Source organism: Acanthochromis polyacanthus, chromosome 8, assembly GCF_021347895.1.
Source record: "Acanthochromis polyacanthus isolate Apoly-LR-REF ecotype Palm Island chromosome 8, KAUST_Apoly_ChrSc, whole genome shotgun sequence".
NCBI lineage: Eukaryota > Metazoa > Chordata > Actinopteri > Pomacentridae > Acanthochromis > Acanthochromis polyacanthus.
In genome coordinates this window covers 11,702,377-11,726,598 of record NC_067120.1, presented here as the reverse complement: position 1 = coordinate 11,726,598, position 24,222 = coordinate 11,702,377, and the positions used below count along the sequence as shown (strand labels likewise).

Sequence of the window (24,222 nt, the reverse complement as noted above, 5' to 3'; positions counted from 1 at the left end):
CTGCTGGTATCGCCCTGCAGACAGGATGTGGGGGCGGAGGAGGTGGTTTCAGTTTGACTGATTTATCTCTTCAGTCACACCTTTTCTTTGGATTATCAGCTCCTGAGTGCCCAATTTCCCGGTGAAATTCTGCACAAACTTTGGTATTTACAGTGCGATGAGAACCTCGAGCACGGGTTATTTTTAATGCATTATCTCGGTGAAAGCACAGGACAATGTGTGAGGAAAGGAAGATGGGGATGAGGGGGTGGCTGGGTGGTTCTACCCGCCGCTGATTGGTGCACCCAACCTAGACTCACTCAAAGTGGAGAGCGTGGGAGGCTGGAAAAGGGTCTATGCTCCACTGAGGTGTGTGGGCATAGCTCACTTTGAGAATCAGTGGAAATACTCCACAGAATAAAAAAAGAAGAAGAAGGAAGAGACATGGTCAGCTGCTGCAGCAGTGGTCCTAATCACACGCAGGCCTGCGTTCATGTCTTCCTTCCTCCATGCCAACCCCCAGAAGGCAGGCTGAAGGGCCATGTGATGCCACCCACTCTCAAGTGCAGTGCATGGCAGGGCTGGCGCTAGATCTTGTGGAGCGGGTGGGATGAGCTCAGATATTGGAGGCTGGCACTGACTGAGAACAAGGCTTAGCTATGGGAGGTGGGTGGGTGGGTGGGTGGGTGGGGGGGTTTGGCATACCACTCACTGCAGCAGAGGCATCAAAGGCAGCAGCCTTGCTTAAAACGGAACTGTAACTCCTGTCAGGTGGAATGGCTTCCAATCCTGTTGAAGCGAATTGTGCTGAGGGGATTTAAATATTCAATTTATACACCCGTGGATATGCGTATTTGTCCCACATTTTAATTTCATCATCATAATGAGACGACTGCTTACCATAAAAATCAATATTTATGAACTATTGTGTTCCGTCAAGGCTTCCATCGGGCTGTAATTATGTGCGGAAGGAGACAGATGCATCTACAAATAAAATGCATCATGGTGTTTTGGAGTATGAGTCTTGGCTGGAACTGATTTGAGTGTATTTGACAACATGGAGGCTGTTTGAAGGGAAAACAGGCCTGCCAAACTACTGCTGTATGCCTGATAGAGCTCTTTGTAGCTTTGAAAAGCAGAGGGAGGTCCCTCATGCAAATTCAAAGGAAATTCTGAGAAAAGGGGATCCAGGGAAGAAGACAATGTACTCGCTCTTATTCAGTGCTTGTTATGGAGGGCGCGTAATACAAGAGCCAGGGATACATTGCTGTGAAGAAAGAGGCCCTCATGAGCCATTGTGTGCCTAACATTGGACGTCACGTGGGGATGTAATTTATCTTCAAATCCCAACAAGTCAGTCCATATTATGAGTAGCTGCAGTACAGCTAAACCGTGGGGCAAAAGTTGAAGAAGTGAGTCTAACCCACACCGTCGTCTCTGATGGTCACGAGACTATACCCTCAGAAGTATGCAGTTCATCCCACACATTGCAGGCTGCTGCCCACAGAGCAACCTTTTCACTCTCACTCCACCAACTCCAGCCTGCTGCGACTCTACAAACGGTGCACACTTTCAAAAAACAAAGGCCTGCTTTACCTCAAACTCGTGAAGAAGAAGAAAAAAAGTCTTGAAGTTTGTCATATTTTTTGAAGCTTATTCTTTCTACTGTATTTCACAGTTCTCACAAACAGTGCAGGCACCGATTTCTTTACGCTTTTGTTCACTGTGGCAGGCCTTTGTTTTGCTTTTTAAATTATTTAGGTGCGTGACGACTTAACAAAACTTTAGAGTTTTAAAGTTGCTCTAAGATCAATGCAAACATCAGTGTGTTCACCCTGAAGTGTGCCAGTGTACTTTCTTGCAGTTTTTTACATTTCTTAACATAAAAAAAATCAACTGTCAGAAAATGAACATTATGGATGCCTGTGTGAAATCAGCGATGGTGTAATTGGCAACAGCTTGTTAATACACTAGACGGAAAGTTGAAACTATTCTCACGAGCTGCTCCGGTTCCCTGCATTTAAAGATTAAATTAAGCTGTAATTAACTTCATCCCTACGTTGCTGTGATGACAAATAAATCTCTCCGAATACCCTCTGAGTCACTTCTGAGCGGTGTTTGTCTCGATATGTAACTTGTGCTCACATACAGAAAGCCCACACCTGATTTAGCCATCGCAGGTAGGCGGGGACGCTTCCCATGAACGCACTTGCAGATTATTCTGCTGTTTTTTTCTCAGGCCTGTTTTGCTGCTTGGTGTCAGTCCTCCTGCCAATGTAGGAGTGTCTCTGGAGGAATAGGGGAGAGTTGCAGCTCTCAGCCTGGAATGCTGCCCTACTTGGCAGTTCACTGAAGAATCTCAACTCTATAAACCCCGGACCGATTTTGGTGGGAATTTTCCCTTTTTTTCTGTTATGACCGACTCATTCAAAAAGCCAACTGAGGATAAATTATCCTTTTCTGGCAAAAATGTCCTAGTTTTAAAATGTGGAGAGAGGCTGCTGAGGTGCATTGTGGGAAATGTAGGATTCAGCTATTTTTGGAGGTTGACCCATATTTGTGGCCAAAAATCTGGATATTTCAGCCTCCAAAGCATCACTTATGTGCACCATTTTAAACAGACTGCACCAGTGATTTTTTTTTTTTAACCATACGTCTAACTCTGAGAAGCTCACTAAAGACGAGCAGAAACAAATATCTGTACAGCAGAGGCCAAGGTCTCCTGATTTTTAGTCCTTGTGATGCAATATAATGTCCTTTACTGGACCTTCCCTGCTTGTTAAATGCCCCACTATTTCAACTCCATGCCCCCAGTTTATAAACTAGCAGTGAAATGGTTGACTCAATTAAGAAAACTCTAATGAAATCATGGTGGTCATTTTCTCAGACTTGACAAAACTCCTACAGAGCTGCATAAGACACTCTGTGACTGTTTTCACTGAGTAAAGCTCTCCATTACAAGTAAACAGTCCTTTATGAGTAAAACTGGCAAACTGCCCCTTTCTGTCACGCAAGACTTCAAGCAATATGGTAATGCAGTAGTATTACTGATGCTCATCTACCTGTGACGGGATGTTGAGTAACTCCAAGCACTGATTACTGCAATATAAAGCTGGAACATTTCCACTGACAGTCATCAGTGTGTTGCATAAAACACAATAACCATACTGAAACTTGATTTATGAAGTGTTTCGAGCCCATTATCATCTTCTTGCCTCGCTAGAAAAAATAAAGAAGATTAAAGCAAACAGATAGCAAAAAGTGTATTGTGCATGTAGAGCAGATTCTTATAAAATAACTTGAAACTCTCAGAACACATTACTGGTTAAAAATATTCCTAATAGCCTAAAAATGTCATTTATATCCTCTGGATTTTTCCTGATTTCAGCAAAACAAAAATAACACACGCACACCGTGTTTGTAACAATAAACTATTTTTTTTTTCATATTTACATCTGTACCTAATGTGCAAATTAATAATTTAAAGTAGTGTAAAACTCTTAAAGGAATACAAAATCATATCTTACAGTCCTAACATGGTGAGAGTCCATGAACTAGTCACATAGAAACAAAGAGGAGCAACACTGCAGTGTGTACAGGAGAGAGACAGAAGCAAACTGAGGGAGCAGTGGACATCCTTGGCCAGGACACACTTAGTTAAGGACAGCATGGTACATTATCCAAGCATCACCAGAACAAACAGCAACACAAACACTGCGTCTTTACAGTAGTCATGTCGAATGAGCAGAAAGCACTTGGAGGCCTGGGGTTTTAAAAACCCACTGATTGGTTAAAGCACTGATGATCACAAAGGCTTGAGGTGCTCGTAGCAGCAGGTGCTTCTTTTAACGGCCTCTAGAAATGGAAGAAGAACAATCTCACACTGGACCGGTGACACATCTATACTGCAGGTCACCACATAGTGCTAATAGCATGATTGCACATTGTGTTGTGTGTGTGTGTACGGGGGGGAAGAGACACGCAATAACACGTCAGACAAATACACATCGGCCTGCTCTCGCTACCCATAGTTGTTCTTCTCATCTAAGACATTTACCGAGTAGAGTAGCGGACAGGCAACTCAGAGAAACACACCATAAACACTGCATATTTGAGAAGCAATTCATCCTATGCACATTGTTCAGTGTTTGGCACAGAAAACATTTTTGAAAATTTGAATTGTAATTGTTTAGAGAAGCCGGTTTGGCAGTGCTTGTGGACTTGAGTAGGTCGACTACGGGCAAATATGTGAGATGATATCTTACACAATATTTTGAGTCCAATTCTGACACAGCAAACCCTTGCACCGTGGTAAGAACAAAGGTACACTTAACAGATGTGTTTTACATTTCATCCTAATCCAAGATTACAATCTATGATGCTTACACATTTAAATTCCTGTAGTTCAAATTTGTTTACAAAAGCACACTGTGACAATCTTTTACAATTTACAAGACACAGTCAACCTACAGTAACTATATTATTGGTGCATAGACAAATTGGGAGAGGGTGTAGCAAAAAATCACCAATTTATTGCTTTAAAGTCTAATATTAATCCCCCATTAAATTTCTTTTGATTGCAAAACAACTACAAATTTTCCACAGAGATTTTGAAGAACCAAGCAGAGGTATTGCATTCAAACTGATTAAAAGAGCTAAAATGTTCCTTCCTGATGAGATGCAAATCTTTTGTACTTTGAAAAATAAAGAGCTCTCCTTCACATACAGAAAGTTTACATCACAGAGAGATGACTTTTACTCTAAAACAAGTAAAAGACTAACTTCAATGAGACAGAAGTAAAACAAAATAACAATATCTGGCCAAAGCTGCTCACTGTTTCAAGTTCTGCTTCCCCCATCATAAAGTAATAATCTTTACCAACAAGGGAAGGGCGACAGGAATACACGAGCATTCTTCAACAAAATAGGAAAAATGTCTGCCATCATGTAATTTTAGATGCAGAGTGCAGATGGTGTTGTTCCCTCAAGTCTCCTGCGGCCTCGTTGACAAGTGGCTGAAGCAGCGGTAATGGCTATACAGGCCTCTGCACTTTGCTCTCCCTCTCCCTGCGTTTCAGCTCCTCTCTGTAGCAGTAGGAGCAGTAGTTGTCTGTCTCTGGCCTGCCGTAGAAGGAACAGTTCTCCCTCTTGCAGCGGCGCTGCTGAAAGCAGTACAAAGGGCTTCCAGAGCTCCGCCCTTTGGTTTTGTCTTGGTTGAGCCAGGTGTGAGACGAGTTGTCCTCATCAGCAAACTCAAGGCAGTCCTGAATGTCTCCCGCATCGAATCCATTGGTGTAGGTGTGGGACTTGTGTTCGCCAGGCATGTTGTAGGACAGGGTGTCTATGGTGTTAACAGTGCGGACTCCTGACAGGCGAGCAGGGCTGTAACTCTGGGATGAGAGTGTGCGGTTCTGCTGGGGGTAGGTGGCGCATGTCTTTAATGTGCCTACCACAGGCTTATAGGGGTCATCTTGGAAGATGGAGGATTGCATGTTGACATCTTGTAAGTGAATGACACTGTGCCTCTGGATGGGCGGCGTATGGCTGTAGTGGGCGGACACAGGAACAGGCCCAGGTCTCTTAGCACCAATACTGGGGGAGGAGTAAGGCGCAGGGGCTGGGGCGGGGTGAGAGACGTGGTGCGAGGCAGTTGGCGGGGTAAGAGGAGGGACGGGGACAGAGACATGAGGGGCTACAGGAGTGGGACTGTTTCTGTCCTGCATCTTGAGACTCAGTGGGGGCTGTGAGTTGTTGTAGGTGTGGGTGTGGTGGGGCAGGACGGGAGAGCAGCTCTCCGGAGGTGAGCTGTCCGATCTCTCCCTCTGGAAGACACTCTCATGCTCTGGCTTCTTGACGGCCACCTCGTTAGTGGCAGGGGGTTTCTTCTCGGCCTCCTTCCTCTTCTGCTCTTGCTCCTGGCTGAAGCGCTCCTGGGCATTTGTCAAGTAGTAGCTGATCATCTCCTCGTGGAACTGGTGTCGATGGCTGGTGAGCAGGAGTCCTGCAAAAATGAACTTGCGCTCCCCCTGCATGGCAGCCCGCAGGATATTGAGGCTGAGCTTGACATCGGTGCTGTATTTCCAGTTTTCTAGGGTCTTGTCCCCTGAGACTCTACCTACACTGTCCTGTCTCTCTGTGGGGGAGGAGCTGGAGGGTCTGTCTCTGTCTGTAGGGGAGGGACTAGTGGCCTTCTCAGAAGAGGTGGAGCTGGCTGACTGGCCTGACTCCTCCTTGCTTCCCTTGGTTGTCTTAGACTCCTTCTTCTTTGCCTTTTCCCCTCCGTTCTCCCCACTACGACCTGAGCCAGAGTTAGATTTGTTCATTTTGCCGTGCACAAGGCCACCCAGGCCTCCCATGTTCTTCTTCAGCTTGATTCCCAAGGTTTTGCTGAAGCTACCCAGTTTGTTGGCTACAGAATCAGCCCGGCTCTTGTCTTTGTCTTTGCGCTGCTTGTCTTTGTCCTTCTCCTTGCTGGGCTTTCCAGTGTTGACGTTAGAGTTGCTGCCGACAGACTCGCGGTCAGAGTCCATGGACTCAGCTAGAGACTGGACATCCTCACCTGCAGAGGCTGTGGGAGACTCTGGCTGAGCCAGGGGAGCCTGTACAAAGACACACAGATACAACTGAAGACAACACAGAATGTCGTGCAACATTTTGATTGAAGTTATAATTGAAATTTCATCTCTGGTTTGAGATTTAAAGGATTCCCAATGTATTCCAGACAAACTCTCAAAAAACTAAGTTTTCAAAAAGAACTTAATTGCCTGTTTTTGATGATTCATAACCAGTACACACATAAATGCCTGAGATTATTGCATTCTGACAGTAAATAAAACTGATTGATTGGACTGGGTTTCAAGAACATCTGGAATGAGGGAGTCTTTCTAGGGCTAAATGAACCGTGAAAAACAAGACACACATGTGAGAGAAAGTTACCCTTGTTTCAGACGGAATCCGGATCCATGTTACATTCATGTAGTTGTGCAGCAGGTTAAGTTTGGCCTCCAGAGACAAGATGAGACTGGAAAAAACATGTATCCATTATGAACAACAAGCAATGACATTATACAGTTAACATCTGCCAAATGCATATACGTATGGAATTATTGTAACATCTTTAGAAGTTCCTGAGTTTAAAAACTCCTTGAAATCTGCAGCAGTTTACCACTTAAACGCAGATCCCCTGCATAAGCAAAGCTGCAAGGCTGGCAATGCATTGAGGGTAATATAAAGATTTGGTATTAGGAAGTGGTTTCAGCATCTTTTCAATGTATATTTGCATTGCTCATACTGCAGCTTGTTCAAGGATAAGCTAACCCCCTGACTGGCAGGAAAATGAAACAGAAACCCTTACATAAACTCTTTGCTAAACTCTGAGAGGGTGTTGCTGCTTTAGTGAGGCCGTTCCTGGGAAACCCTATGAATGACTGACGTGGCTCACAATTTGTTCTCTCACTGCTCACTCTTTGAAGTGACCTGAGCCTGGAGCCCATAATCAGACTTAAATCCCCCACATAGAGCCTTGTGGGTGGACTGACAGAACTGCTTCGGCCTGCAGTTTTTACTCTCTCGCCCTCCGTGGGGCTGCTTTCGCAGTCAGTGCCTCTGTGTGCTTTGTTGATAAGCATCACCCAGCGATATACTATACAGGACTTACTTGGCTAGCTTGGTATTATCATTGTCGTCCCTCCCCCACTCCCAGTCCCTCCCAGGGTCCACGGCAAAATGGAGCGCCAGCAGCTTGTGCTCCGAGTCAGTCAGAGGGATAACAGCTGGAAGAGATGAGATTATCAGAACATTACTTTGGTCCAGCTTTGCCACGGATGCAAAATGGCATGCTACTGGTCCCCACTCACAGGGCCATCATGGTGTCAGAGCTACAGGGACACCATAATGACACGCTAGAATGATGCCACATTAATTATCCCAGATGCCTGTCAGTGTGGGGTAAAGTATACCGGAGGTGTATTTGATCTGTCATTCATTTTTTAGGCAGAGAAGTAACCGTGACCAGTGAGTGTCACTCACACTGACTCATCCCTCCCGAGAAAGGCTTCAGTCAAACTTGATTGGTGCTCTTATAACACAGACTTGCCTGTTTAGTCTAGTGTAACCAGTCTTCTTAATCTTTTCCACAAAGAAGAAAATTAAAGGAAAAATCTGGTTTATTTTAACCTGGGTTATAGCTGGTCTGGAGCTCTGGAGGATTGTATCATATGATACAACTGAAAGCTCCAAAACAGCGACTAAATGGGTCTTGTGGTGAGGAAAAGTTTCCAAAATCAAAAAATGAACTTGCAAGCTTGACCTTGGAATGCTAAAAACAAACCATCATAAACATCTACAAATGCATAAAAACCGGGCAAGCTCTGATGGGATTTATCTGACAAGCATTGCTTCCTAACCTACATTGGTCTAATTTTCAAAAGGAATTATAACTACAGCTACAACAACAGGCCCTATGTTGTGATAAACTAGAAGCATCCCAGTTCACCATTTCCCAGAAAATGGAAGCCTGAACTTAGCATAACGAGACAGCTGCTTCGATTTACAAGAAACTGAGCAGTTCTACAGCTGATCAGAGCTACACTCCATGATTTGGTTTAGTAATAGAGCAGCAATCAGATGCAGCAGTACAGGATAAGAGCAGGAGTGCTGAAATAATTTCATTCATCCTCCTCTGATATGATCAGCTACTTATAAGCAGGAAGAGGTTTTCAACACTAATCACTGGACACAGGACATAAAACAGACACCTACCCGGGCTTCCTCTCGTGGGAAATGTGCTTACAGCGCGTTGCACAGTGCAGGCGTGTACAGTATGTGTTTTTGTGCGAGTGCGTGGGTGCCTTTTAATACAGCAGTATGAGGAGGACTAGCTAGACCTCGCTGGCTCACATGACACCTCTCCTCAGGCTACCTAGTGTGGGGGCTGTTGTCCACATGACAGCGGAGAGAGGCAGGCTGTTCAGGCCGAGGACATTCCAGCCTTCACTGTCAGACCCAGATGGAATACACAGTCCCCTCCCTGCCTCATCAATTCTTCCACTGCCAATAGGCTGCTGTGCTCTGCAGGCCTCGCGGAGACACAGATAGCAGCAGCAACTGCCCCTCCTGTGCCCCTGATACAGGTCAAAGCCTCACTCTGTCCCTTATGTGTCTTTTTCTGTTGCTCTGCTTAGGTGCAATGTGCATGACAAAAGCATGCGTGCTGTCAAAATACTGATGATACATGCATGGTGATGATGCTTCTTGAGAAAGTCCAGCCACACCCATCTACATATAACACGATCACTAATTGGTTTCTGGCACCATTAGCCACTGAGCAAACACATTTTAACTGGTGGACTAAACACACCACTATTAGCACTGATGACAAAGCTAGGCTCATCCAGAAATCTGTCCTGATATGTCAAGTTTGCCATTGCTGTCCCTGCAAATTACAATTAATCTTACACCACCTACCTACAAAAATGCATGACTAATGCCTGCAGCCACACAGCCGAGCAGTAATGAGAGCATGGGCATGGCAGCTCTGTAAGCTGAGAGGGGAAAATGTTTTTCTTGAACAAGGGTCTTTCCTAGAAGAGTCCTGCCCAGAAAAAAACAGTCATAATCACAAACACACACAGCGGCAGGCAGAAGACAGTGAACCAGCTCCCACTCAGTTCCCACTCGGGTCATGCAGCAGGCAGCGGAGGTTTGCGAGGTGCCGTCCTGGCTCCCACGATGCAGCTGTCCTCCTTCCTCGCCATTCCAAAGTGCTGTGTGTGCTGTTGTTCCAGCCTGGGTCTGGTCCAGATTCAGAGACTCAACACTGCCAATTGAGCTCTGGGGGACTAAAGTGTGCTGTAATGTATTTACTATCCCTGTTGGCAGCCTTGTTTCGTTGTCCTTGAATGACCGATTCCCATAACTTATGCGTGGATGACATCACAGCCCTCGGTGGTATGCAGGCCACGCACTCGACAACATAACTGCTGTCCTGCTTAGCTTTGCTCGGTTTACAACTTGATTCGGGGGGATTCAGACGGGTAGAAGGGGAGGAAACTTGGGTGTAACATGTGAGGAAACAGCTGTTGGAAATGAGGTAGATCATCTTTCTAAGCATTTATTTATGTGACTTGATTGGACATAAACATGTTTGCTGTGTGTTATTTTTGCTTTGTAAAATGAGAACTTCAAACATGTCAGCTTCGTGTCAATGATTTGCAGAATGAAAAAGACTTCTCACTATTCTTTTACTCCCTTCAGAGGCCACCTACTACAAGGTTTGATGTGCGGCAGGAAACTCTGGGTCAATGTTCCCTTGGTTTTGAGATTCAAGAACAATTTGTACCGTCTGGAAAATGCACAAATTTGAATTCTTGACTTTGGTCACTCAGCACAGCTGCAGATTTATAGAGCCCAATTCACCAGAGTAAACAGCAGTCATGCATATAAACAAGCCTGAGCCTCTTTCCCTCACATTTTAACAGCAGAATCATGGTGGCAATTACAAATACATCACATGTGAAGTCACACATACAACCACAACAAATAGGATTTTCATGCTGATTGCCATATTGCTTTAATTAAACTGAATGCATGGTGACTAATACACTAGGTGTATTTAACAGATTAAGATGTGAAACCTGACCAGAGCTGCATGGTTACACCACTCTGGTATGTAGGTGGTCTTTGTGTAAAAGACGACCATTTACTATATTCAAAAAGGGGGCGCTAGAAATGTTATGATTGGATGCCAAAGAAAACCTGGAAGTGTTTTGGTACCAAAGCTTGAAATAGCTCCAGAGTTTTCCAAAGGGTCAATTCCTCTCATACGTTGCTTAACCACAGGAGCGCAAACAAGCTGATGAAAGATAGTCAGCGGCATCTACTGAGGAGCTAGTCATTATCACACAGCAGGTGAGCAGCAACGGGCTGATAGAAAACATACGCATGTGTACGGGACTATAGGGCCACCTTGCTGCTTTACTCAGGAAAACCACTCGACTGCACCTTTGGGGCGTGCTCAGAAGAAAAGAAAGTTTTGATTCTTGGCAATAACCTCATCACTCCCATGTTGTTGTTTTTTGCCGTCCACTATCAGTGCTGGCCCAGAAGTCGTGCAAGCAGGCCAAAAACTGAACAGTAGCATGATCTGACAGAGTGATTTAGAGTCAGGTTACTATGAGGGACTCTACTATAATCTTCCATACAGCAGGCTAAAGAAAGAGCCAGTATTCTAACTCGGACTCTGACACCTGAACACACACACACGGCCAGCAGCTACTCAGATGCTCTTCGCTGTGCTGGAGGAAACCGAGAGCAACCGTCCACCTGAGACAACCACACAGTGGCCTGACTGTCAGGAGAGAGGGCTTGGTTTGTTGGGGCCCCAGCAGCCCCGGGACCCTGCCCATATGTGGCGATGTGGTGAGGGCTTAGGGGCTGGCTGGGGCTACTCTGCCCTAATTGGCAGTGGAAGATTAGGTCTGTCTGTCCGTCTGTCTGGCATCTGTTCAGAGATATGAGCTGGCACGGTGACACACTGCTGCATCTTGAAGTTCACAAATGACATGAAAAATGCAGACAACCGGCTTTAACAACTAAATATACGTCACGCATTTGCAGATGCAGAAAATCCCAATTAGGGCAGCACAGATTTGTATCACTGCAGCGTAATATGAGTCATCACATGACACACAAATGCACCAAGTAAAGCGTGAAAGCGTTTTCATAGCATCCAGGAGAGAGACTGCAGACAAAACGCTTTCTGATCCTATCACAGGACACCGTGTACCAGAATGATAAAGTACAGCCATGCAGTGGTGTTGTGACGGAGCTGCAGTGGGTTCTGTGGACATATGCACCATCTGGTGGACAGGAAGAGAATCCCCTCAGCCACATTAAAACACCCAGCACAAGTCCTGAATAGTTCTGGGCTGTGGGGTAGGCTGGCTTTCATGTGATGCCGGGGCGTTATGGGGAATGACTTCAGGGCAGGGATGGCAGGTTAGTAATCATGTCTGTCTGCTAGTCTGCAGTGGTCGTACCCCGACATAATGACTAGGTTGGTGTCTATAGGCCGAGAATAGAACCTTACATATTCAGCAAAGTGCAACGGAGAGAGAAAAAAGAGGAAGGAGGAAGACAGAGGAGAAGAAAGAAACCATTAGCTTCAGAGAATCTGCGCTCGAGAGTGAGAAAAAAAGACTGAGACAGAGTTGGCCATCTGCCCACGCAAATGACAAGTGAGTTCCACCCACTGAGCCAGATACAGAAAGAGTGCCGTGACTACTAAGACTGGTTGTCAAGGAGATCCACTCTATTTGTCAATTAAAGGAACTCCATGTGAGGAATACTCTGACCTCGAAAATGAGCAACGCATCCGGAGTGGGAACGCTGGCATCTGAATGGGCAAAACAATGGAAAAATCAACACTCCCTCGCCACAACATAACACGATCAATATGCTCTGCGGAGCACCAAGTTATAAATTCCTGTGAAGGAGGCAAACACAAAAACAGACACGCCTACCGTGACAAACCAAACCCACAATAACGACTGCAGATGATAAATGTAGACATGTGATCGCATACAGGCTTGGATTATTTGATCAGCTCTTAATAAATCAGAAAAAGGAGCATGCTGTCCACTTTTGCTCCAAGTTGGCCACTCCCTGGTTCCTGCTGCCAACTGGCCTGTTTTAATAATGGATCACAGGTAATTAGACTGCTGTCTCATACATTATTCACCTCTAGCAGGACAGGCAGACCACTCGTCTTCACTCTCGCAATCTACCCACTAAGTTAAAAGCAAAGACTGACGAACTATTGCGTACTTCGGCAGCTCAAACTTTGAATTTTCATAAAAGGGGGAGGTCAAGAAAAGGTCTATCTCAAATGTCGCGACCTGAAGATGCCGTCAGCTTTTTCTGTCAAGATTATGTGGGTGGTTTTGTGACGCTGGACTTTTGCTCACCTTGCTCTCGCTGCTGGTCTCTCTGCTCCATGGACACGAGCGCAGAGAAGTGAGCCTGATCGTAGGCCAGGACCAGAGGGGAGCAGTGGCAGCGACTCGGAGGCACCTCCAGGGGCAGATAGAGACCTCCGAATGGGATGGGAGCAAACGCTGGAATTCAGTTAGAAACACAGCAGTTAGTTTCCCTCTGTTGCTTATCTTACTGTGCTGTAAAAGATCGAATCAAGCGGCGGCCAGTCGGTCTACCTTCTCCTCCTGAGTCTCTGAGCATCGTGTCAGCCACCACTACAATCGGCCTGCGTAACACGTGGGCCAGCACAAACACATGGAACTCCTCCAGACTCTCATAGACTGGATCCTCAGAGTTATCCACCCTGAGGGAAAAACACACACACACATTACACTCAAGCATACTGTGACAATTTCCTGAATTGGTATTGACTGATTCGAAAACATCTGCAGCTAAAGTAGCAAATGTCCATGCTAATCATGTGCCTGTGTAATCTAATTTGATCATGTTGGAACCATTTTCCTTCCTTCTTTTGGCTGCCTTTATACAGCAAACAGCGTCCGTCTTTTCCCACATGTGTCTCGATAAAAGAAAGCAGGACAGGGGAAGGAGGGAGGGCTGGAGAGAAAAAGCTGAGGCAGAGCTCTCAGCCATGCAACCACCAGGGAACCAGAGGATGTGCAACAATTAAGTTGTCAGCCACACAAACAGCCACATTGCCAAATTCACTCTAATAAAGAGCCTCTTAATATGCGAGTCCCACTCATCCTATTTAGGGGCTCATCTCACACTAGGACCATCAAACATCCCTAACCTGATTACTGTATTACAGCCAAACTCAATGAGAGGTTAAAACCAGCAGAATAAATGAGTAAATTATTCTCTTTAAAGGGGATATGTTCAGTGATGGAGGGCTTTGTACTGGATGAGTCAACTCGGGGAATAATGCATTGTGTTGTTTTTCAGATCTTGCTGTCACACAGTAACAGTTGGTAATGAGGCTCTTTCATTTAACTTTTGAAAATTAGCGAGTGAGCGCAGACAAATGAAATGGCATTTTAAGTAATTAAATAACATCTAAATCTAAGCTGACACCTTAATGAGACTTTGTGTTCATTACAGTTCTTTGTGCCGTTGCTATAGCAAACGTCGCTATGAGAAAGCATATATGTTTATTTCAGCGAATATGGAAACAGAGGCAAACCACACGGTTTCTGTGCGTAGGAAGAGGAAACCAGAGTTAGTTTCCAATCTGCCTCTGCAGCCTGAGATAAACCCACTCTTACACTTATTTATGCAACTTGCAGCAGCTAAAAGTAACACACAGCTCAGGGGAGGCCGCTACAGCAGAAATGATTCATACTGGTGGCAGCCAGTAGATGGCACAGTCTCACATGTTAGCTGCAGTGAAGTTATTAAATCCAGGCTGCAGTTTGAAAGACAAACAGTCCAAGTGGGAACAATTAGTTTCCCTGACAAATTGATGTTAGTGAGAAGGTCACTTTTGTTTTAATTGTGGGCTCCCTCTGGTGTTTCAGCACATACGACTATGAAACACTGCAGGAGACTTGTAATGTCTGATCCAGGATGAAAACTGCACAACTTGCTACAGCTGCCCTGGTTCATGCTGTTCATTTGATACAGTGATTACAGAGCAACTGTTGCTGGATTCCAGTCAGAAGGATAAAACTGGTGTGTTGTCGTGGAGTCTAAGGCCTTACCCTCCACTGGTGTTCCCGTTTTTGCTGAGGTGAGTTCGAGGCTCGCTGGAGGCCAACTTCAGCAGCTCGTTCCACTCTCTCTCCCACTCCTCCTCAGTGTACACCAGGCCCGACTGCACAAACGCACAACCCAAAAGTTTGAATTCTGATTAGTATGTGCATTACTCATCCACACAATCCCAATCATTATTCATTATCATTATTTGCATTCCAGACAAGGTTATCTCCTGGAGCTTTCCACATTCACACACATGCACAATTAGTCATGTTTTTGCTGTTAATGGATGTTTGATAAAAGACACCGTGAGGAGATCTGGGTAACTAGACAAAAGGTGGCTGACATGTGATAATGGTCCCTGCCCAGACTAAACCAGGACACTGCGTTACGTGAGATATGTCTTAGATCACTGGGCCACCAGGACGCCTTGGGCGTTTTTAAAACTTGAGCATCTGGACTACTTCTTAGCCTGAGCTATCTTTGGTGACACAATTTTTCTAATAGATTTGAAAATACTTTAATCCATGAACATCAAGAGAAGGGAGAGGAAGTGCAGAGGATTTGACAGCATTAGCAGCACTGCTACTAATGCACACTTGGTATCATGGAAAGACAATTTTCCTCGCAGCAAAAATCCAAATGTGCGGCTCAGCGAGGAAGCTAAAATCAGCACTTATTAACTGAGGTTACGAGTGGCTCATCTGTTCGCTTGCTCACACAGATGTATTAATGCGTCATTAGTGAAAGAAGATGTGATGCGTTTAGGAGGCACAGCGTGCGAGGATGGACACTCTGCCGACCTCCTTGTTCTGTTGGGTTTGCTGCCACCTCCACCTCCTCTTCAGAGCATCTCTCTCCGCTCCACTCTTCATCATGGTGTACAGGGATTTCCTCAGCATCAGGTCTCTGTCATGGAAGCCCCACATCCCTGATCAACACACACATGTGACACGTTACTACATGTAAAAAGTGAGGACGCAAAACAACACGGCCACTGCAGGTGGTTGACTGAAACAAGATGTTCTTTGACTAAAAACGTCTTAAGTTGTTCATCAAAGAGCCTCAGTTTTCCGACTGTCAGTGCAGGTTACATTAACTCTGGTGCCTCTAACCCTTTGCTGCTCTGGCAATCATCACACTGGGGAGTCAAACATCTGCTTCAGCACATACCTGAATACGCCGTCATCTTCAAAATTCTACAGATGTAAATCTCCTGCAGTAGGTTTAGTTACTTCTCAATCATTTTCTTAATTCTGTAGCTTTCTCTAACTCACTGACCACTGCTGTAATAACTCAGACAGTAGCTCCACATCAATACTTGATGTTAAATGGAAGGCTCAAGATAATATTGTTAATGTTGTGGTTATTTAATATGTTAAATAAACAGAATAACTCACCCAAAGAGGCAGCATGCAGAAGGCAGTTCCCATCCCCTGTGGTGGCCAGAGGAAGCAGCTTCTTACAGCTGGTGCACATGGTGGACCACCAGTTGAGACGACCTGCACAAAACACAGAGAGTGCATCATGACAATGTCCGAAAACACTTTTTAAAAAGAGTTCTATACAAAATCGAACAACAGACGAAAGCAAAATCACAGTTTCTAAAATCAATTTTCAATTCAGACTTCGCTCAAACTGAAACACAAACACACAAAAGTGTTTCGGTTAGACTCATTTTTGTTGTCGGCACAGTGTCTCTTTGTGTTTTACAGGTTCAATAATCATACCCAATCTAAGAGATCGTCATACAAAGAGAAGAGCATAATCTACAAAAAAAGAAACCTCAGCACACAAGAAAAACAAATAAACGCTTAGGAGAGGCAATTCAAAGAGAGATCTTTACGGGATGGACGGCTGGGGAGTCATAGGTGGGGGAAAAGGAAATCAAAGCAGATGAACAGAAAGGCTCATTTATTTATTGATAATAAAAAACACAAACTCCAACAGCAGGTTTATGGCAAGTTCAATTTAGATATAACAACCAACAAAATAACTCCACATAGTGAAGATATGAGATGTCTGAAAATCTTTCTCATGGAAAGATTGCAGATTGATTTTTTTGGTCTCATTGTGACTTTAAATTGTTGAATTCAGAAAAAAGCCGAAAATGTCACAAATAATTGGAGTAGTGAGAAGCATCAACAATTGCGTGTCTGTTCGAAGTGTTCATCGCATGTGCATCACTTTTAAATTCAGACTGAATTAGTGTAAAGTATTAGTATATAACAGAGTATTAGTATATAACAGCAACAAGAACATTTTGCCAGAAGGCATCAGTCTCACTATCAGAATACTTGAAGATGATCCCTCAAATACCCAAAATTGTCCCTGATTGATCCCTCTGAATGCCTGCCTCCTCAGCCTAACTTTTACAGTATCTTCAGTTTCCACTCCATCACTGTCCTGCCAGCATCCCTGAGGGAGAGACGACTGTTTCACAGCCCTGGGCGCAGCACACAGTTTTACTGCAGGCGGCCTCACTGCTCTGAGCCTGGGGTGATCTGACGGCATCATTTATTTAACGACAGCAAACACAGAAAAACCTCTGAATGATTCACCCCTCAGTGTAAAACGCAGATGTTTTCTCAGGCTAAAGTTCTTCCATGTTAGATATCCAAATTAGTTGGAGTAATACTATCTCCAGCTGGTTTTTGTGATGCAGCATCAAAGAGGGATCCATATGTAACGTACTATTACAACTGAGATTTAGCCAACCATAAAACGAGGCTACCACATAACTGTCACAACTGTGGTGCTGATATTTTGAAAACTATAAATCCTTCACTTGTCACTACACATCAGATGCTATCTTGTGCTTGGCTAAGTGGTTAAAAATGTGACTATGAGACTATGAAGACAGCTCCTCTCTTATTTATGTGTTAATTCTTAATTGAGCCAATGTTCCTCTTGGTTGACTGTTCCCAGATCTTGAACAGAATGAGGTGAAAGAGGCTTTGCGATCTCTGCAGTCTCAGCGTGGGAAAGTCTGCTGGAAGATTTGAAAGTTCACTAACTAGTTTCTCTCCTTCAGTTCAAAGCGTCAGTTGGGATATGAATCCTTTGGGATCGTGGATGCTTTGAATTAGTTGTTGTCGTGTTCGTTCCAGCTGATGCTGCTGCTCTGATCTGCTCTGTATCTCTATCTTAATCTCCGTCTCGCCCTCTGCATCTGTCTGACTTTTACTGGCATTTCTCATTTCTGCTGCTGCTGCTTTGTGAGGCTTCGACATTTCGGTGCAGTCTAAATTGGGAGCGCATGAGATTCTGTTGCATATCTCGTATCAACTGCAGGAGAAGTACTATAGATGAATGTGTTATGTTATATCCTGTAGCACTCACCGGCCTGCTCCAGAGCCATCATGGTGGACTGCTCTATCAGATCTCTCTCGATGAAGCTCCGAAAGTCCTCGCTGTAGACGCTGAGGTCTGGTAGCTGGAATGTGTAAATGGGCATCTCAAGAGGGAACTGCTCGCTGGTACACTCGCTGGCCACCTGCAACCGTGCCAGGGAGACGATGGCAGAGCTGGCATGGGAGATCCCACGGGACAGACGCTTCTCTAAAAGGGAGAGAACAGAAGAATCGAATGGAAAACCGAGGAACAAATGCCGAAAAACATCAACAGTTGATGGTGGCCGTGTTGAGACGAGCCTGCTACCTTGTGCATTGTCCTCCTGCTTCAGTGCACACGGCCTGTCGATCTTGCTGACATGGGTGGGCGTGTCACGTGTCTCTGGCTGCTTGTAGTAGCGGCCCTCGTTAAAGACCTGCGGCAGGTTGGCAGTGTGGACCTGCCTGAGCTCCTCATAATCATTTAGAGCGGCACTGAGGTCCCAGTTTTTACCTGCGAGGCAAAAAGAAAGATCTGGCTGTTAGAACATTGACTCCGACTATGAATATCAATAACAAATGCTGCTCATTAAGTACAAGAATTTGATAATGCTTGAATTATATTTGTAGATTTTCACACATAAACATCCAACTTTATAATAATTCATCAAATTCCTGTGTAAAGCTGAGACTATTAATCGATTAGTTGTCAAATCCCCAACTATGCTGATAATTAATCCATTAGTTTGAGTAATTTTAATATTTTTCTGACAAAAAAATTTAATTGCTAGATTTGAACTTTGTAAATGCAAATATTATCTTGTTTCTTGACATTTTTCACCATGACCAAACATGTAATTGATTAATCCTGATTAATCAAAACAAAAATAATCACTAGTTGCAGATCTGCTCCCATGAAAAAAGGCAAGAAAGTCATTGTTTTTATGTGCAACAGGACACTGTCCAGTACAGTTTACAGTAAACAGAGTTATCTCACAGACAAACTGAGATACAATGCAAATAAACGGTGAAGTATGCTGTAGATAAAACCAGTTTTCCTTCAAGACACAAACTAAAACTATCAACGCACTTTCATTTCCCCAAGCTTTTTGGATTGCCGTCTTTTTAATATTTAAACGAATGCAGATAAACTCCCAGATCTTTAAAATTTTAGAATAATGAGCCCCAACGATAATGGAATACAGGCCTCATGGAGCAAAGCTGTGCAGTGCTTCTGCCTGAAGGAAACATGCTGCATCTTAAGAAGAAATAGAACACGGCGTTGAGGTTGGGTGGTGTCACAAAAATGAAGATAGCGAAAAGAGACAGATCCTTTAATGTCGTGACAGCAATACCCTGATGTGCAGGAGGGACCCACACTGAGACGCAGGCATACTGGAAACACATGCAGAGACGCAGTTGTGTTCTCTGGGTGCTGCCTCTCGAACAGAAATCCCCTCGAGGTTTAAGAGACACAAGTCAGTCTTATTATATCTCAGTGTGATTTCTCACAGTGCCACAGGAGCTGTCTGCAAACCAGACCTCTTAAAACTCCCATTAATGCCTGCAAATACAAACATTCAGGGTGGTGCCTGCATATTGTCTGTTTGTGTAAGACAGGGTTCATTAATGGACTCTCTGTGTAAGATAAGTGGCAGAAGTTGTGCTGACCTCCAGACATGATGACTGTCGGAAGTCTGAACATAAAACCTGACACTGCTAATCGCTGTGGATCAATGCATAACCGATTCCACTGTATAGATCTCTCGGGCAACTGCACTGATCCAGGAACACAACTTAAGGTTCAGCTGCAAACCACTCAGCAGCTAATGCATTTTAAATGCAATAGCCCACTATTACTTTGGTATGGAGGGGATTGTCTCAGCTCCTTCATTTGTCACGGCTGTTGGCAGCAAAAAAACTGTAATAAATTTATTAGCAGCAATAAAGGCTTGACAACTGGAATTTTCCCTGTGAAAATGCAAAAAAATCTTACACAAAACTCCTAAAATGTGCCAACAAAGGTCAGTCGGTGGTGTGTATTCAGTACATGCAGCAGCCTCTAGGGGGAAGCACCACATGTGGCGCTGACGCTGTCTTCTGTCTGAGTGTCTTCACACCGCCTAGACTCAGAGCACAGGGTCACACAGCAGCTGTTTGACGCTTGTCTGGAAAGCTAAGCTAACATCAGAGAAGAGCGGCAGGCAGAAGACAGAAACAGGACATCCGGGCTCATGTCTGTCTCGTCTTAGTTCACAGTCTTGCTTGGTGTCTGTTAATGTCACATATTGTGCTGTGGCTTCGAGCCAAAGCAGAATCAGAAAGAGATGGGAGACACTGACGCCCAGCACTTTCATTTATCAGGCTAGACTCTGGATGTGTTTTATACCTACAGATAGAAAGATTTCCAAGACACACACATGCTACAGACAGCTCTGATTACTGTGCTTTTATTCCTGTATGGTCGACAAAACTGCATCTGCATTTAGACTTCAACATCTCTTGCCTCGAGGTGAAATTAGCTGAAATGGCAGACTTTTTTTTCCAAGAAAAAAATGAAGTACAAACACAACATCCTCTACAGAGATTTAACTGACTGTCTACCAGCTTTCTGTTGTTGTGTGTACTTTTGCTCCCCAGTGTTTTTTTTTTTTTTCCAAAGTGCCACTATATCTAACCTATACAAGTGCCAGTAGCACTCTGTTCCTCAATGAGTTCCAATGAATGGGCACAAAGCTCTCCCTGGGGAGTGCACTCTGGCCTCTAAATCAGCGAGCTGCTCTCTGTTGCAGGGCCCTCTCATCTCCTCCCATCCTTTGTTTCCATTATTTTCTTTGCCTCTCATTTCCTTTCCTCCTCTGTTCTTTCCTCTTGAGTGCAACCACCGCATAACTGGGAGGAACTGATAAAAAAAAAAAAAAAAAAGAAATTCCTAAACTTTGAGTCTTCTTACAAAGCAGTTTGATGGTCTTACCTTCCAGCAGGTCTCTTGCCAGACCCGGTTCTGCCCCTGTGGACCGAACAAAGTCTGACAGGACCGCGTCCATGTCCAGAGTCATGTGATCATGTGTGTGTGCTGCCCAAGGTGCAGCGGTGGCCTTGGTGGACGCCAGCCTTCACGTTCTCATCTGGAATTTTTAAAAAAGCAGCAAGAAACACAACAGGTTTTAGACGCAGCATTTGCAGTGTTCAGCCACACCTTTAAAAACTCACCCCTCACTAACCCCTGAGAGAGTCACTGGACTGCTGCTGTCTCTTAATTTAATCCCAGTCTCAGCCTGCTTGTGCTGATGTGTAATGCTTCATAGAGCTGATAGTTCATAGAACGGTGACTAGCACTCCCATATCCACTCCCAGCACTCCTCCCAGCACTTGCGAACAGTCACAACATAATATCCAGCATCTAAGACGTAATACTAACAACACAGCCAGCGGTCACGTCCAGGACACACCTGCTTACTCCAAAGCCTTTGGCCCACTGCCCATGATCATAACAACACTAAAATTCTTCCTGCCACCGGGTGTCAACCAGGGGTCTCTGGGTCCGATCCAGTTTCTGGGCCGCGCCAAGTCTCCGAGTTGGACAGCCAGGAAGAATGCCTTGTGACTGTTTTTGGCATCAGGTAACTCAGTGTGATGTTATTGAGTATGATCCTATCTGCAGAGCAGGTTTATAATCACAGCTATATAGCACCAGGGCTCTAATGATCAACAAGCGTCGCCTTGTTAGGTGATAAACAACACAACTAAGACGCGTTCCCTCCCTCGGCCCATGGAATGAATGAGTCCATGCATAGTTTTCATTCCACTTGAGGCCGTGTGGGTGATGGAGCACAGAGCAGTGAAGAAACAAACACCTACGGGTTCGAGACTCTGACACCGGGCCTCTGTGTGCAGACCAGAGGTTGGAAGGCTGCTAAGATCTGTGGCTTTGACCGATAGAGCAGTGAATGCCCATGCCTCAGAGCAGTGAGCACGAGACAGACTCTAACCCTCGGAGTGCAACATGACATGACGGTCCATCAGGTCTCGGCTCGGTGTGGTGAACCGACAGACACAAATGCTGTTGTTTCCTGCTTCCGAGGCTGAGGAATATTGGTGGATTACTCTGACAGAGCACATCGTGGCAGAGCTCACTGACCACGACATCTCAGACTGGAAATGTCCTCTCAGTCAGTGTTATCATCACATGAAAATTAAAGGTTCACGACATGAAAAAATGCAGCCGAGCGAGTCTCGATTGTTAGCATCAGAGAGAAAAATATCTTTGTTCAAGACCCAGCAACTTCAGTCTTTATCATATGCATTATTAATGAGTCAAAGCTGCACTTAAGCTGTAGTTTAGCTGACCTAGTTACTGTCAACCATTTGCATTGTGTTGCATGTGCATCATTGTACTGAGAGAAGTGAAGCACCGGAAACAGAAGTTGGACAACAGCAGCAGTTAGGACCAAAGTTCACCAGATATTATGAGATTCTAGCTGCTGAGCCCAAAATGACTTTATCTCCGAGGAAGACAGTTTTCTCTTTACTTGGATCTTTATATCTGCAACACATCTTTACAGACCAAAAGGTAAACTGATTATTTCAGTTTTGGGACACCTCTTAAAGGAAATCCAATCTCAGGTATTTGTCTTCTGAAGGGACAGTACATGTGTTCATAATTACACTCCAGGGGTGGACATTTAGCTCAGTGCAGAATAACAGGCTGCCCATCAAGAGAGAATCCAAATATTGCTTTGCAGAGCAAAAAGTCTAGAGGTGTCGAGCGAGACACAGAAATAGGTGAACATTATAAACCATGACCTCATCTCTTCCTTTATGAACAACCCTATTCTGATCACCTTCCCTGTGGGAGGCAATTATGACTCAGAAACACCCCGATGCAAGTTTTTGTGTCTGACGTAAAATCACGTGGGCCAGGGGAACCTCAGACTATCCAGCTTTCGGTTAATAATTACAGTGATTATGTATGTATCAGGCTTCTAGGAAATGTGAAGGCATTACAGAAAACAGTGTCAGATTAAAAATGTCTCATGTTAGAAGGTGAGGCTGCCACAATGATCTTATTGTTAAAGAATTTAAAGAAATGACTGAACAATGTTGATATTTTTGTCTTTTGCAACTTTAAACTCCTCCTCCTAAAGCTGAAAAAATGTTTCTTTGGGGTTTTGTTTTCAAAAGAGGCTAAAAAATATCTAAAAATTAACAACATTCAATTGTAATGCTCAGATATATAGAATAGTATAAGGAATACCAGTACATATTGACAATTTCACTGGTATTAGTAGCAGAAATGAAATGTAACTATGCACATTTAATATTATTTCATTTTGTTACATATAGTATGTTTGCACCATTACATTACAGAAGTGAATACTGTATTTTTTTACTATACTACATTTGTTTAACAGCTTAAGACAGTTACTTTGTGGAAAAAAAAGTTTTACATGCAGAACATAAAGTGGTAGAAGGAAGATTCAGATCTTTAACTTCAGTAAAAGTACTAATACAGCAGCAGGAAAATACTCCTGCTACATCATTTTTAGTGGCAAAACATATGTAAAGTGTTCAAGGAAACAACACCTTGACCCTCTGACTGACACATTATGATAAATGATTATTATTATCAGATCATTAATTTATCTGACATCATTAGATTATTCATAGTGAAGCATCAGTGTGTCAGCAGCTTGTTACTGCTGCTGCAGGTGGAGTCAGTTTGAAATACTCTATACAGGGGGTCCTCGGTTTAGTCAACAAAAACTGCTGTGTCCATTATAATGAAGGGACCCGTTACCCAGAGCAGCAGTGTTGCTCACTGATGTGTTTTTAATAGTTTTTAGACAACAGTGGGTGTCTGTGGCACAGAGTTATAAATCAGGCTTTGGCTACACAAGCAACAACTTCCTAATAGGATTGCTTCATTGTTGGTTTTCGGTCTTTTCATGGGATTTGTTTATGATAAAATTATAAAATATGCCCGGCCTAATCCGATTAATGTCATCTAGCAGCTGAACATGACAACGTACATTCTGTATTTTCGCTGAGGGTTGCTGAGAAGCCATCTGATGACCACAGGACTGTCAGGACCAGACGCAGCTCTAGTCCATGGCTTCAGAGGCAGCAGAGGGAAGGAAGACACTGGGGATGAAACACACACACAAATATTGAAAGTTAGCATTTGGAAACACAAAGTTATGGCCTTTGTTCAAACACA

General features: G+C 44.2%; 1 protein-coding gene across 1 annotated transcript in view; it reads right to left on the bottom strand.

The window, feature by feature from the left end:
* Positions 1-3,229: 3,229 nt before the first annotated feature.
* otud7a (OTU deubiquitinase 7A) overlaps positions 3,230-24,222 on the bottom strand; it is a 42,080-nt gene continuing 21,087 nt past the window's right edge. The window contains exons 2-13 of the mRNA XM_022190643.2: positions 24,035-24,146; positions 20,977-21,130; positions 18,331-18,516; positions 18,013-18,231; positions 16,071-16,172; positions 15,474-15,601; positions 14,676-14,788; positions 13,191-13,318; positions 12,945-13,094; positions 7,637-7,751; positions 6,916-7,000; positions 3,230-6,578 (exon numbers count right to left, since the gene is read on the bottom strand). Of these exons, the coding sequence (XP_022046335.1) occupies positions 5,013-6,578; positions 6,916-7,000; positions 7,637-7,751; positions 12,945-13,094; positions 13,191-13,318; positions 14,676-14,788; positions 15,474-15,601; positions 16,071-16,172; positions 18,013-18,231; positions 18,331-18,516; positions 20,977-21,061 (2,877 nt within the window). The 5' untranslated portion in view covers positions 21,062-21,130; positions 24,035-24,146 and the 3' untranslated portion in view covers positions 3,230-5,012. The remainder of the gene's footprint in view (positions 6,579-6,915; positions 7,001-7,636; positions 7,752-12,944; positions 13,095-13,190; positions 13,319-14,675; positions 14,789-15,473; positions 15,602-16,070; positions 16,173-18,012; positions 18,232-18,330; positions 18,517-20,976; positions 21,131-24,034; positions 24,147-24,222) is intronic.